Here is a 15,507-nt window from a genome sequence, read left to right as displayed (position 1 = left end):
TTTCCAGCAGAAGGAGATTCTCATGCAGATCTGTGGTTGCTGCTTGCATCTGACACGTGTGGAACTACACTTCCTCTTTTTCCCACTTCCTGTTTTCCACTTAGTGTTATTGCGGGGCTGGCCGACTGGTGCCGCACAATAACAGGGTCCTATTCTAACGTATGTATGTATATGTATATATATATATATATTATATATGTATATATGCATTATATATATGTGCATGAGTGCTCACAAAGATGTAAAGGTAATCATTTAAATAACATTTAATAGAATAGCCTACTCTCCAGTAAGCTTACTTGAGTTAATGCCTGGAGACTAATCATCTGGTATCTCAGTACTTACTGAAATGGCACTTATCACCAAACATTCTGGACTTTGTCGAGCGGGTAATTTACGTCGTAGATATGTGAAAATTAATATACATTCATCCCGTATAGGTTCTCTGTCCAACAGGTCATATTCCTAGTATAGTGTATTAATACAAATCCACACAGAGAAATGCACTTAAGCCTATGTCATAAGATACTCACTCCAGCTCGCTGACAGACATTTCCATCATGAGGCCACACCCATTTTCAATTATAAGCATTAACTATGAAGTCCACGTTTTTACAAATCACAGTATAAATACCCGATAGTGGACCTCAGTCCATCTTGGTGATATAGTTAAATAATTACAACTTTCTTTAACTGCAGGTTCATTTATTATAGGAAATGCGATACAGAAAAATAAGAAGTAAGCATAATTAATAATCAGTACAAATTCAATATAACAGCCAAATTATAAATGATGAAATGAATCAAATTCTTCAGAGCACCTATGTCCTACTTACATATGATGCATGTAACTGATTCAACTTCAAATAGTTATGTTTGATCAGAATCATGAAAATAAAGCTCATTACCCTTTAAAGTTTAGGAGACCAACTCTATCAGTCGCTGTTCTGCCTCTTAACGATTGATCAAAAAGTGATAAATCGGGGACTCTCTTCAATTTGGTTCAGCATGTCTTGGCTAGTTTGAACTCCACTGACTAGATGGAGCCACTGCTATGCGGGCTGAGAGTATACACCCATGGCGTCCCTGTGCAGTCCTATCATAGCCAGATGCATGTGTAATTGCTGGTACCTGGGAGTCCCATTTGCTTATGGGACTCTCAGACTATTTATACTCTTACTCCGCTGTAAATTACAACATTACATGTCTCAATTTTTACATGTCTTTATTTTTACATGTCTTTATTTTTACATGTCTTAATTTTCATATGTCCAAATTGTGTTTTTTTGGCATTCCCCCAATTTGGTTCCTCAATTGTTGTTTGTCAAACTTTTTGGGCTGACCCCATGTCTAGTTTTGGACTGACCTTTAGTCTAGTTCTCCCATCATCACTCTAAAGGGTAATGTATTAACCAAACTGAAATGCAGATGTCCTTTGTTAACATCAAACAATCAGTCATAATTAATTACACATTCCTATTACAATAAACAAGTAATTACATCACTCATATAAGCATCAGATCACAGATGACATCTCCAGTTCATGAACAGATGTTGTACACATATATTTTAGTTAGTTTCATACTTCAGCATGATCAATACTGTGGATTAAATTACATTATTCAAATGATTATAATTTTCATCATGTCCAGCATTACATCTGCCACTCTGCTTCATTACAGTCAAGATTCTTTTCCTTCACCTCCCTGTGGTTTTGTAATTTTGTACTTTTCCCATATGAGTGTGTGTCTGTATCCCTGGCTGCCTTCGCGCCTCACACGTGTGTGCATGTGCCTGTGTGTATTGCAGCAGAGTCTTGCCCCCACACCCTAAGCAATCTACTGTATATGTGCGCGTGTGCCTGTGTGTTATTGTGTGGTAATCTGCTTTCACCTGCCCAAAGGACAGGATACACCTGCTATGTACTCTCCTACTAAATCTCCTCATCTAACCAACTTCTGCTGTCAAATAGACCAATTATTTGTTTACCAGCATTGAGACTGGACGCACAGGTGATTGTTTCATGCAATCAATTCTCAACCTGTTGTTTTGGGGTTTCGATGGTTTCAGTTCATTCAACCTCCTCTTGTGTGTTGGCTAGTGAGGCGCGTCCTAGCGAGACATGACAGAATTTGGTGCCGGCCTGTGCGTGTATACTGGTTCTTATCAGTGTGACGTTGTCTGTTAAGGGGTCTATAGGTCTAAGATAGCATCAAAGCCAAAGGTTTTTTTTATTTATTTTTTACAAGCAACCCTCTCTGGCTTATAGATATTTTGTTAAAGCTGTTGTTAATAACTAGGCTACACTTGGTTGGTAAAGTCCAGATGACAAGAATATGACTATGACATTAGTGGCATTCATCTTTATGGGTCAGAATTTATATTATATTTGTTATTAGTGTCTATATGTCCTCTGAAACAATGTGGTTTATAATGAGAACTTACTCCACTTGTTTATGTACTTTTAAACTGAAGATGATGGTCAATGTTGATGATAATTTTGGGAAAATAATAATAATAGTATCGTATTGTTATCAACTATCAATTCATTTCCCAGTCCTGACATGCGCTGGAGGAGTGACACATGCTTAATTGATTTGACCTACTTTTGTGCAATGTAGCCTAATTATTGGAAGCAGCTGTATTCCAGAATTTTTGGGGAGGATCCTCCACTCTGTCTGGTAGGAAATGTATCCTTACTAATCTGCCATGCTGCATTATCATGCATAGTAGTCTACATAATTGCCTCAGTTATCAAACTGCAAGATTTTTGATTGAAGAATTGAGATCATAGTTTTACTGCAAAACATGGCACCACCTCCAGGCACCACTTAACATATATATTAACCATTTAACCTTTGGTATTAACTGGTTATAACTGTATTAACAGTTACCGGTTAAACGGTTAACCATGAACCATGAAAATTGTATTTTTTTTTTGTTTACATAGGCCTGTGGCCCCCGACCTCAATTCATTTAACAATTTTGGCCCCCTGTCTAATCTAGTTGAATACCCCTGCCATACGGGGTCGAAGTTACCCAATGTTAAGGGAAGCAGGGTTGAAATGGCTGACCTGAAAGCCATGTCTGTCTCTTATATGTGATCATGATTTGTGGGCCTGGGTGGGCCACGGCCCACCCAGGCCCACCCATGGCTGCGCCCCTGTACAGATTAGCTCAGTGACGGGAGCGTGCCTATATCCCAGAGTCCCTCATGTAAAAGCTACAGGATCTAAGACCACCTGCAACAGCATACCAACAATAAAAAGAAAGAACAAATACCATGTTCAATTATGTTTTTAAAAAAGCACATAAGTAGTACATTTTAATTCTTTATTTTGAGTCGTGCACACATTTTTTATCAAAAAAAACCCCTCACAAAATTCAAACTATGGAATAATTTTACTGCCCTCCCCAACAAGATGGAGGGCGGACTCTTTGTTTCGAATGATTTACTGTTCTCCAGTACGATATACCAGGAGGGTGGAATTTTCCTGAATGTCGTAGTCAGACAAGGTTCTGCCATCTTCCAGTCGCTGGTGTTCACAGATCAGAATCTGCTGGTCAGGGGGAGTGCCTTCCTTGTCCTGGAATTTGGCCTTCACATTCTCAATAGTGTCGCTTGGCTCAACCACGAGCGGGATGGTCTCTCCGGTGAGGGTTTTGACAAAGATCCACATACCGCCTCCCGTCAGACACAGCACCAGGTGGAGGGTGTCTTCATCCTGAATGTTGTAGTCAGACAGGGTTTGGTCATCTTCCAGTTGCTTGCCGGCAAAGATCAGCCTCTGCTGGTCACGGGGAATACCTTCCTTGACCTGCATTTTGGCCTTCACATTCTCAATGGTGTCGCTTGGATCAAAGGCGAGGGCGATGGTCTTTCTGGTGAGGGTTTTGACAAAGATCTGCAAGTCCTCCGTCAGACACAGCACCAGGTGGATGGTGGATTTTTCTTGAATGTTGTAGTCAGACAGGGTGCAGCCATCTTCCAGTTGCTGGCTGGCAAAGATCAGCATCTGCCAGTCAGGGGGAATGCCTTCCTTGTCCTGGATTTTGGCCTTCACATTCTCAATGGTGTCGCTTGGCTCAACCTCGAGGCTGATGGTCTTTCCAATGAGGAGGGTGGATCCTGTTTGAATGTTGTAGTCAGACAGGGTTTTGGCATCTTCCAGTTCCTCACAGTTAAATATCAGCCTCTGCTGGACAGGGGGAATGCCCTTCCACTCCTGGATTTTGGCCTTCACATTCTCAATGGTGTCGCTTGGCTCAACCGTGAGGCTCATGTTCTTTTCGGTGAGGGTGTTGACATAGATCCACGTACCACCTCCCCACAGATTCAGCACCAGGTAGAGGGTGGATCCTTTCTGAATGTTGTAGTGAAACAGGGTTTGGCCATCTTTCAGTTCCTCACAGTTAAATATCAGCCTCTGCAGGTCAGGGGGAATGCCTTCCTTGTCCTGGATTTTGGCCTTCAAATTCTCAGTGGTGTCGTTTGGCTCAACGGCGAAGGCCATGGGCCTTCCTGTGAAGGTTTTGACAAAGATCTCCATGACTCCCGTCAGACACAGCACCAGGTGGAGGGTGGATTTTTCCTGAATGTTGTAGTCAGACAGGGTGCGGCCATCTTTCAGTTGCTGGCTGGCAAAGATCAGAATCTGCTTGTGACAGCAAATGCCTTCCTTGTCCTGGATTTTGGCCTTCACATTTTTAATGGTGTCGCTTGGCTTAACCTCGAGGCTGATGGTCTTTCCAGTGAGGAGGGTGGATCCTTTCTGAATGTTGTAGTCAGACAGGGTTTTGGCATCTTCCAGTTCCTCACAGTTAAATATCAGCCTCTGCTGGTCCGGGGGAATGCCCTTCCACTCCTGGATTTTGGCCTTCACATTCTCAATGGTGTCGGTTGACTGATAACAGAGATAGATGGTCTCTCCGGTGAGGGTTGTGACAAAGAACACCTCCCATCCTCCTCTCAGATACAGCGCCATGTGGAGGGTGGATAGTGTCTGAATGTTGTAGTGAGTGAGTGGTTGAGACAGGATTCGGTTATCTTCCAGTACCTTTCCGGCAAAGATCAGCATCTGCTGGTCAGGGGGAATGCCTTCCCACTTCTGGGTTTTGGCCTTCACATTCTGAATGGTGTCGCTTGGCTCAACCTCGAGGATGATCTTTCTGGTGAGGGTTTTGACAAAGATCTGCATGCCTCTCTTCAGGCACAGCACCAGGTGCAGGGTGGATTTTTCCTGAATGCTGTAGTCAGACAGGGTGCGGCCATCTTCCAGTTGCTGGCTGGCAAAGATCAGCCTCTGCTGGTGAGGGGGAGTGCCTTCCTTGTCCTGGATTTTGGCCTTCACATTCTCAATAGTGTCGCTTGGCTCAACCTCGAGGCTGATGGTCTTTCCAGTGAGGAGGACGGATCCTGTCTGAATGTTGTAGTCAGACAGGGTTTTGGTATCTTCCAGTTCCTCACAGTCAAATATCAGCCTCTGCTGGTCCGGGGGAATGCCTTTCCACTCCTTGACTTTGGCCTTCACATTCGCAATGGTGTCGGTTGACTGATAACAGAGATGGATGGTGTCTCCCATTAGGCCTTTGACAAAGAGCACCTCCCCTCCGCCTCCGCTCGGACGCTGTATCAGGTGGAGGGTGGATTCTGTCCGAATCTTGTAGTCAGACAGGGTTTTGGCATCTTCCAGTTCCCAGCCCTTAAACTTCAGCCTCTCTTCGTCAGGGTGAATGCCTTCCTTGTCAAAGATTCTGGCCTTCACATTCTCAATGGTGTTGTTTGGCTTGACTTCAAATGTGAAGATCTGGCCACTAGTGAGGCTCTTGACATAGATCTGCATATTTGCACCTGTATGAAGAAAAGGAAAAAAAAGCATTGAGGGGTCAGGAAAACTATGATATACTGTAGTCATATGAAAAGTGCTTCTGACAACTGTGCCATTCAGTGCAGGTAATAATCTTTTGACATTATACCACTCAGCCAACTTTGAGACAATACGTGTTACTTCAAAATAAAATAACGTTTCAAAATCAGTCTCATAATATTGAATAGTTCATTCTTGTCGCCGACGTTAGCTTCCTTTGATGACTGTCTAATTGAAATATGTTTAATTAAGATTTACAGAACAAATGTGTTTAATGTGTTAAAATGCCGTTTTACTCGACTGTTAAGCGGAGTGCGTTGAGGTGGAGATTGAACAGAACTGAGTTTGTCTTTAGCCTACAATAGGCATATTTATTTTATCTGGCGGGAGAGATGTGGCCGTGCTGCCGCTCTGTATTGAATCACAACAACATCTGCCGGAACAGGTTAATGTCAGGGCTTGACATTAACCTTCCTTCGGACAAGTACATTTCCCATTCACTTGTCCGGGTTAGTTAATTAGTGAATTGTCTGTGTAAAAATGTGCTCATATGGATGAGATGGAATATGTTAAATCATAGAACCATTAGGTTGATGTTGTTTAACATAAAACAAAATAAAGACTATGTATAAACACTATAATGTGGCCGTTAGTGTTTTTTGGGCGGTGTAACCGCCCCTATAAGTGGGGTTGGGACATCTCATTAGTATTAGTTTCCTGCACTGTGATTGGCCCAGCTGGCCCAGTTAGCTGTACTGTGATTGGCTGACTCTATTGGCTGACTCTATTCAGCACTGTGATTGGCTAGCGAGACACATGATGACATTAATAACCTATAAATAAGATTAAGGACTTCCAAAAATCAATTTTCTTTGGAAGTGAGCTTCCATCACTATGATGACCAATAAAGATTCTTTTCAATAAATGTATTTCTTTTTTGAAGTGAGCTTCCATCACTATGATGACCACTATGATGACCACACCGCCCACTTCACACTGGGTGTGTTTTTTTTATTTGTATGTATATTTAGAGAATACGGAAGGCCGATGGCCATTTAAAAACATATTTAGAGCTGACCCAAGTAGTTTGGAGCTTTTGATTGATTAATTGAACATTTATGTTTGTTACATTTATAATACTTTTGTCTAAAAGGTCCGACCAAAAAAGTCCTTGCGGACTTGTTTCCGTTGGGGTCCTGAGCTGGGGTTCTGGCTTTGAAGCTTTGTTCGATGGCATGGGATTTGAATGTAATTTTTTTTTAAATCAAAATAGCCGATCTACAAGCCCACAACACTTTGCAGCATGACATGCTGAGAGCTTGTAGATCTGCTCGTACATTTTGCAAGAGGATTAAGCAACCAGGTCTATGAAAACAAGCCCAAAAGAAGCGACTATAGGTCACATGAGCACTTCAAACCTATATACGTCACAACCGCAACTACCTCACAACCGCAACTACCATTATTTACAAGCAACTTTACAGTATAAAGGTAGCGTCAGTGACGTCACTGCACGCAACATTGCCCTCTACAGGACACAATGAGTAAGGGCGCACATAATGTTACTACATTTAACACCCCCACTCAAACTTAGCTTATAGTGGTACATAACATAAAACAAACAAAAAATATCTCCCTCTTTGGCCTTGACAAAATAAACAGAAACACATTGGCACATACACTACATGCTTTTCTTGCACTTTAAGTAAACAAATACATAGCTTAGTGGCAGTTCTTATTTACCAGCAATCATGTTGTCAGTAGGACAATATACCAAACATATCCTCCCACTATTCACAGTTTCTCGTATGAAGTGATATTTAATATCATCATGTTAACACCGTTGCCGGTTTACTGGGTTCTTGGCTAGTGAAATAGCTCCTTGGTTGTCACCGTACACCTTGGTTTTAGCATACTGATATTTATCAATACCCCTGAGTAGCTGTTGCCATGTATTCTGCCTCGCAAGTAGACAGTACAACTGTTGGTTGTTCTCTTGTCTTTCATGAAATGAGAGAGCTTCTTTCACTCAGACAGGCACAGTACCCTGTGGTGCTACTGTACTGGTACTGTGCCTGTCTGAGTGAAAGAAGCTCTCTCATTTCATGAGAGAGGCAACCTACAGCGGTGATCGCGGCGCGATCACCGCTGATCCGAGCGGTACCGCCCGTGTGAAACGCTTGCCGCGTGTTACGACCTTTACAGTTGTCATGTCAGCTGTGAGAATGTTTCCTCAATACCTTGTTTTTGGCTGTAACCTTTGGCAACTAATCTTGCCTTAAATATTTGTCTGACCCATCAGTGTCACTTTTGAGAGTATATAGCCCGATTTACCCCCCCACTGCCTTTTTGCCTGATGGCAACTGGATGATTTTGAATGTCATTCTCTTCAAGTGACTGCATTTCATCATTCATTGCATTTATCCACTGCCGTGACTTGGTTGACCCTATGGCATCTTGGTCATTTTGTGGTACTGTATGTCACAAACTGCTCTATAACAAGAGTCTACACAGGATACCAGTTTGTCTGCTGTATCCTCAGTCTCATAATCCTGTAAACACACTGGCTTTCTCCTAGATCTAGGTGGGTTCTTTCTAGCCTCACTCTCAGTGCTTGGCTGTTCACATTCAGCCTCATAAACATCATCTTGAACACTTTGACCTGATGCATTTCTCATTTTTTCATCAACATTGTCAAGGACCCTGGGGTGTACCTCTCTGTCATGACATTCAATGTGTGGTCCAGGTATCTGTGTTTCTTTTTCTTTTGCTGTCTTGTTTGTGAATTACACCAACCTTTGTTTTTGGACCTTCTCTGTATCTGGATAGTACACAAGATAAGCAGGGCTGTGTTTGTCGTGGCCAATAAAAATACCCTGCTCACATCTGGAATCTAACTTCCCTTTCTCTTGTGTGTAGGCAAAACACACAGATCCAAATTTCTGAACATCTTTGGACATCTAGTTTCTTGCCTGTGAGCATCTCATATGGCGTTTTCTTTGTGCGTCTACTGTAACACTTGTTCCTTATGTAGGCTGCTGCCTGTACAGCATAATTCCACAGCTTGTCTGCCCATTTCACAGAGGGTTAGAGGGAGTTTTGGTGAGATGAATAGGGTGCAGACGTCTTAAGGTGCTGAGTCTGTAACAAGGAAGTATGACATAAGATGTCATATGTAGACGGGTGACAGTGTGAAGCAGGTCAGTCCCTGTACGCCTGTGGGAGTTTTTTTTTTTGCGAGGTGAGGCATGTAGTTTAAAAACATAGCAGACCTACAAGCCACGATGCGTTGTCAGCTTGTAGGTCTGCTATTTTAGGAATAAAGTAAGCTCTATAGCCCCTCTTCTGTGGGCAGCAGACAAATAGCTGCATCAACAGTGAAAAGTTGTGAATCAGACTTTGTTTTAAACGCAAGCAGTACACCCAGAAACGTTATGTGTACGTGCGTTGTGTGTGTGTGTTTGTGTGGGGGGGGGGGGGGGGGGGGGCTAATAAAGCGCAGAGGCTTTCGTTAATAACAAAATGATCTCAATCGCGAGGGAGACGATGCAAGTAGCACGGGTCCAAAAAATGGGATCCGAACCGAAACGGACCCGTGGATAATTGGAGCGGTCCGAACGGAACCGAGAAAACATTCTAAATTACTGGACCCGGCCCGAAACGGGACCGAGGAAAACTGGACCCGTTCCGAAACGAACCGAGGATAATCCAAATGTACTACACCCGGTCTGACCGGGTCTCAGACCCATACGTGCTGTAAATATTGTGAAAATAGCAGATCTACAAGCTCGCCAGGCGTTGGGAGCTCCATTGTGGTCTCGACCCACAGGTTGAGAACCACTGCATTAAAAGCTCCAAGCAAGTTACATGTCTAGTATGTTGTTGACCATGTAATGTAATGTTTTTGGGTTAGTGTTAGGCTACTCCGTGGCGCGCGCACGCCTCATGCGCCTCATTGTTTATGATGCCCAAAAGATCTGTAAGCTCTCGACACGACATGACGCAGCGCGTTAATAGAACAATAACAGGCAACGTGAGTACATATAGACCTTTCCTAAAACTGTCCAATTTATTATACCCATGTGCTGGACCCGGAGCTCATTTATGGCTTAAATCACCATGGTAGCCATGTGTGTCAGTCAGCACACTGCTCCCCCCCGCCGCATCAGAGTAATCACAGACTGTGTCGTGTGCATTCTGCTGTGTTGCAGACAGTCAGAGAACATTTCGCCGACTTAATATCGTCTGTCCCCCATACCCTAGGTGGGGTTGGCGAAAGGGCCTACTCTGTGTGGAGTTTGCATGTTCTCCCCGTGTCTCCTAGGGTAGTTAATACCCTCACAAAAACATGTAGTAATCCTGGTCGCTATACCGCCTCCCCCATGACAGCCGGGGCGCCTGATGGAGGGGAAGGGAACTGGTTGGAATAACGTGTTCCTTCCACGCGCTACGTCCAACCAGGGAAACTCTCCCCTGTCAGGTGACAAGAAGGTCAGTTGGCTCTCATGCCTGAAGGAAGCATGAGCTCGGCCCTGGCCTCCCTACTGTGGGGGACTGGTGTAGTGCTGGTGTAGGGCTGGTGTAGCGCCCAGGATCACTTAGGAAATTGGCACCGGGTGAAAATAATATCGTCTGTCCCCGCAGATTATATCCATAAACATGCTCCACAGTCACACAGACGACGTTCCAATTTCCAATCTTCCCGGTGGCTTTTTTTTTTTCGCCTGCTAGAAAACCTCCAGAAGACTCGCCCCAAAACACACTCGCCCCCATTTTCTTGTATTCGTTTTACTTGAGGATAAGGTTAGAAATACGTTTAGGGTTAGGCATAGTTTTACTGAGGTTAAGTTTAGGAATAAGGTTAGGTTTTGGCACCGTTTTACTGAGGTTACGTTTAGAAATAAGGTTAGGTTTAGGCATAGTAGGCTAGTTTACTGAGGTTACGTTGAATGCCAGGTGAATAGCCTACCGCCGGATTTGCCCGGGGCGACTGTGTTTTGGGGCGAGTGTTTTGGTATTTAACAGCAGTGCTGCGCATGAGATTGGTTACGTATCAATCGGCTGTTAACATTAAACTATGAGAGCACAGGCGATATGGATTTGGGAGCGTAATTACAACGCATTGGCCTCACTTTAAAACCGAAGGTTAAAGAGTATAGCCTATCTGTTATGAAAGAACACCCCCCCGCCCCCTTGGCAAAAACTCCTTAAGAAAGGGCCGTTCGCCTCTCTGCTAGAAACATGCGACTGCCTCTCTCGCTGCCTTGGAAGGAATGCGCCTGTGACGTTGAATTGTGGGCGTTCACTCCCAAACAACTAAATAGGTGGGCGGGGCTAAAGCCGCATTCTTGGAATTCTTTTAAATTTGTTTAAAGAGACTGGGCGACTACGTCACCCGTCTAAAAAACCTCTCTGTGGATTGTACTGCATCACTTTTGGATGTCTGTAAAAGACTGTGCATATTTGTGCCCTACTAAGCTTGGGGTTCTCATGGGACCGGCTAAATCAGCGTGGGCCAGCTGTAAAGGTTCTGTGGCCTTTCTGTCTGGCTACCTATTCCTTGTCTGGGTGAATTTTCGTACATTTTTGTACATATTTCACACAGCTGTGCTGGCCTGACTGCACTGCCTCCTATCTCCATGCCTTTTACCACACCCAGTTACTTTTGTACATCCTCATAATTGCAATGACTCAAAATTTCATGCCAAGTAAATACTTTCAAAACGTCATTTCATGTTGTCTTTAAAAAGTATTAAAAAAGTAATGATTTCTGTGTTGCAATTTAAATTAAACCTGGATAAGTCGAGATTTGAACCAGGGACCTTCTGACTGACAGGTAGACACTCTACTTAGTGAGCTACTGCAAGCCCAGAATTGGCATTGAGAGAAAGGAGCACTTGTCGAGCAGTTTTTTTATGAAGCCATGTCCTCTACAATATTCATTGGCTCATGGAGGCTTAATTTTTTAATCTTTTTATCTTCAACTTGGATATTAAATAATGGTCCATAGAGTGTGTGTAGAACATTTAACACAGATTGCTCAAACATCCCAGAAGAAGTACAGATTCAAGTGTTTTTCAAACTACTCAAAATGGCGGAAGGGTGGAGCTTACTGGTCAACGTGACAAATGTGTTCAATCATGGCATTAGTCATGGCACATGTGTAAACAAGTTTCATTAAATTGCTATAGCACCCCCCTTTGCCAATTGGAGGAAGATATGTTTCAGCGCTTATTGGCATGACTCTCTACCACACTGCCATACGAAGAAAAAAATATGACACTGAATTTATGTAGTTAGGGGCAGTAGAATAATTTTCATAAAACTGCAATATTTATTGGCTCATGGAGGCTTAATTTGTTTGCGTACAAACTTCTCTTCAACTGGGATTTTAGATAATTCGATTTTCACGCCGCACACAGCCTTCAAAGCTAGTCCTATTTTGCACTGATAAGAGCAATGGTCACCGAAGTATGGCCATTTAAAGTGTTAAACACTGCTATAACACTGCTATGCACTTGCAGCACCCAGGTCCACTGTCATATCTGTACCAAAGTTTTGGTTAGATATTGGTCCAACGTTCGTGTGGACAAAGTTCTCTAGCGTATCGTGACTATATCTCCACCCAACATATTTAATATGTATGGGGAATGACCCCACCTCACTTGTGATGTGGATATTTCTTTAAAGGTGGCTCCAGACCAAACAGACTACTTCAGACTACTTCAGACTACTTCAGACTGCAACAGACTGGTATTTGGTTGGCAAAAGTTGGCATTTAAGTCTGTCAGCCGACTGGCCATTCATGTGCTAATTCATTTATAACTTTCAGACCAATCTGGGAAATAAAAAGTAAAAACAGCGCCCTCTGCTGTTTTTGACTATTAGCTTGCCAGCATTGCCAGGTCTGCTTATTATAAGCGACTTTGGGCTTGTTTTCCTGCAAAGTCACTTGTACATAGGGATGTTCCCAGCGTTTTTTCTTCACTGACGTGCAGTGGTGTAAAGTAACTAGTACATTTACTCAAGTACTGTACTTAAGTACAATTTTGAGGTACTTTTACTTTACTGGAGTATTTCCAATTGTCTATACTTTTACTCCACAACAATTATTTGAAATGTTTAGTTTAGTTACTTTGCAGATATAAATCATTATGAAACATACATTAACCACTTTAGCCCTATTTTATACCTATAAGCTATTTGAAAATAGCAGATCTACAAGCTCACAACGTGTTGCGATGCACGCGTTCTGAGCTGGTAGATCTGCTATTTTCAAACATTTTAGTACTTTTACTTTGGGTACTTTAAGTACATTTTTATACCAATACTTTAGTACTTTTACTCAAGTAAATGTTGAATTATTTTACTCAAGTAAATAGATTCACAGAATGTATTTTACCCACAAGTTATTTTCATTCAAATGAAATGTGATTGAACTTGCACTAATAATGACTTTAGTTGATTTTTCACTCTTTAAAATATTGTATTTCTTAATTATTAATAATTACAGCTTGTAGATTGGCTATTTTCACGATTTTAAATTGTTTTTAAATAATAATAAAAAAGGAACATACAAGATTTCCACCCGACAGCCATAATATATAGCCAATATATGGTTCTGTATCAGTATATGAGTCCGTTTTTGCAGATTTCATTCTAATTGGCTACTATACCTGCATATGAATTTCATGGGCCTGGGTAAGTCACCCTGGCTTGGCGGAGATATGCCCTGTTGCGCACACTCCGCACAGCAGCAGCAGGTGAAAGCAATTCACTTAAACGAGGGTTGTGTTGCGCACCAAAGCCCAGAGGAAAAACTGTGAAATCAGTTGCTGGGCGCAGCTGGGGCACCACGGCCACTGTGGCCGTGAAGGCATGTCATTATTCGACTGAACATGTTCGGTCGGCTCTGGGTCGGCCGAAAAGGTCCCGACGGACCACCCGACGGACCCCTAACCGACTGGACGACTATATACGACGCCAAGTCGGCCCAAAGTCGGTCTGGTCTGGAGCCAGCTTAAGTTTATTGTGCTCCTTAAGCACCCTAACGTCCTTTGTCTATCATGCACAGTATAAGTATAACATGCACAGTACAATACATTGCTGCTATGCTCAGGCACCTTAGTTTAGTTTTTTAGTTTTATTTATTATCTCAGGTAATTTGTAAATATGTAGATAACTTGTCTGGCCTTCTGTTGCTCTCTTGTTTTTGATCTCCTTCCCACCTGCCCCCCACCCTCTTCTTCTCCCCCCCCCCTCTTCTTTCTATGGAAACTAACGTTGCGATGGGAACGATGTACAAAAAAGAATTTCACCCACTTTTTTACCTTGTAAACCTGTGATGTGACAATAAAACTGATTCTGATTCTGATTCTGATTCTGAAGACACACCAGTCCTACTGGCACCCACGGGTATATAAGGCCCAGGTGTGCGTGAATACTCTTTTTTATGATCTCCACCGAGCAGTCCAACACGTGGGTCTTCTTAGCAGAGGTGTAGAGCAAAAGTATCAAAGAGCAGAGTCTTTTGAAAGTTACTTTTTGGAGTAAACTACTTACGAGTTGGCAGCCAAATTAATCCACTGCAGGGTGCAGTCCAGAGAGCTGGTGTTGAGTACCTCCTCTAGGGGTTGCTGTCACGGCTCGTTTGTAGGTAAACAAACAAGCTTGGGAATCAGACGCAGTCCATTCGGCTTACTGTATGAGCGTATTGCTGGCGGGCTCAGCCAGCTTCCGCGTTCAGGTGTAGTTCTGTCTGTGGATCTGGGCTCAGTGACACAGACAGAACGCGTGGGGTCTGTCGAACATTCCTTTCAACCGTCATTAGCACATTATACGGGCATACCGCTGACGGTTATCGGTGTGAAGCCACGAAGTAAGCTCCTTTTACATCACGAGATAATCGTGTTGTTGTGCTGTGGATCCGTGCACGTTCGTTTGGAGCACTCCAGTGACACTCTGGGAGTCCCGTGTCATGGGGATGTCTTAGGGTACCTGTTGCCTTGATTCGTTAATGCAGGCTGTATACATTGTGGCAATCTCACGTTTCAAGCACAATTCCCCATTCTAAGCACGGTCCAAACAGTGAAAATAAAAAAAAATATATATAATAAATAAAAAGAGAATAAAAAGGCTGGAGATGGAAATCAGCCCGCTTTGGGTCTCGGAAACTGGCAGGAGGTTGTGTGACCTTACTACCCAGTTTCCGAAGGGTGCTTGTAGGGTTCGTCCCTCGCACGGTAGGCCAGCAGTCCCCCCACGGGAGGTGGTACTCTCTGCCTTGTGGCATGAGCCATTTGAGCCTGTGGACACTGTTGCAATGGCTTCTTTAAAGACAGGATTCTTGCTGTTAACTGTGTCAGCTAAAATAATGACGCCCTCCCAATCTAAGGGTCAAGGGACCAACTTGTTCACTCTTATACACCACCCACTAATTCTTCTTTCCTATCAGACATTCCTCCTGGTAACTACAAGTGTTCCAATTGTGCACAATGTGGATATATACCACTAAATGTAAATCTTTTACACATCCACACAGTGGTAAAGAAGTAACTATACAGGGAGCGATCATATGCTCCACCACGTTTGTGGTTTATCTCATCAAATGCCCGTGTGGGCTAGCTTACATAGGCAAGAC

At 43.1% G+C, this 15,507-nt stretch overlaps 1 protein-coding gene across 1 annotated transcript in view; it reads right to left on the bottom strand.

Annotated features, from left to right (window-relative positions):
• Positions 1-3,319: 3,319 nt before the first annotated feature.
• Positions 3,320-15,507, bottom strand: part of LOC308091253 (polyubiquitin-C-like) — a 33,182-nt gene continuing 20,994 nt past the window's right edge. The window contains exon 10 of the mRNA XM_080436710.1: positions 3,320-5,851. Within this exon, the coding sequence (XP_080292836.1) occupies positions 3,453-5,851 (2,399 nt within the window). The 3' untranslated portion in view covers positions 3,320-3,452. The remainder of the gene's footprint in view (positions 5,852-15,507) is intronic.

The sequence above is a fragment of the Gymnoscopelus braueri genome (genome assembly GCF_963280865.1).
Source record: "Gymnoscopelus braueri genome assembly, chromosome: 9".
NCBI classification, from domain to species: Eukaryota; Metazoa; Chordata; class Actinopteri; order Myctophiformes; family Myctophidae; genus Gymnoscopelus; species Gymnoscopelus braueri.
This window is presented reverse-complemented; position numbering and strand designations above follow the sequence as displayed.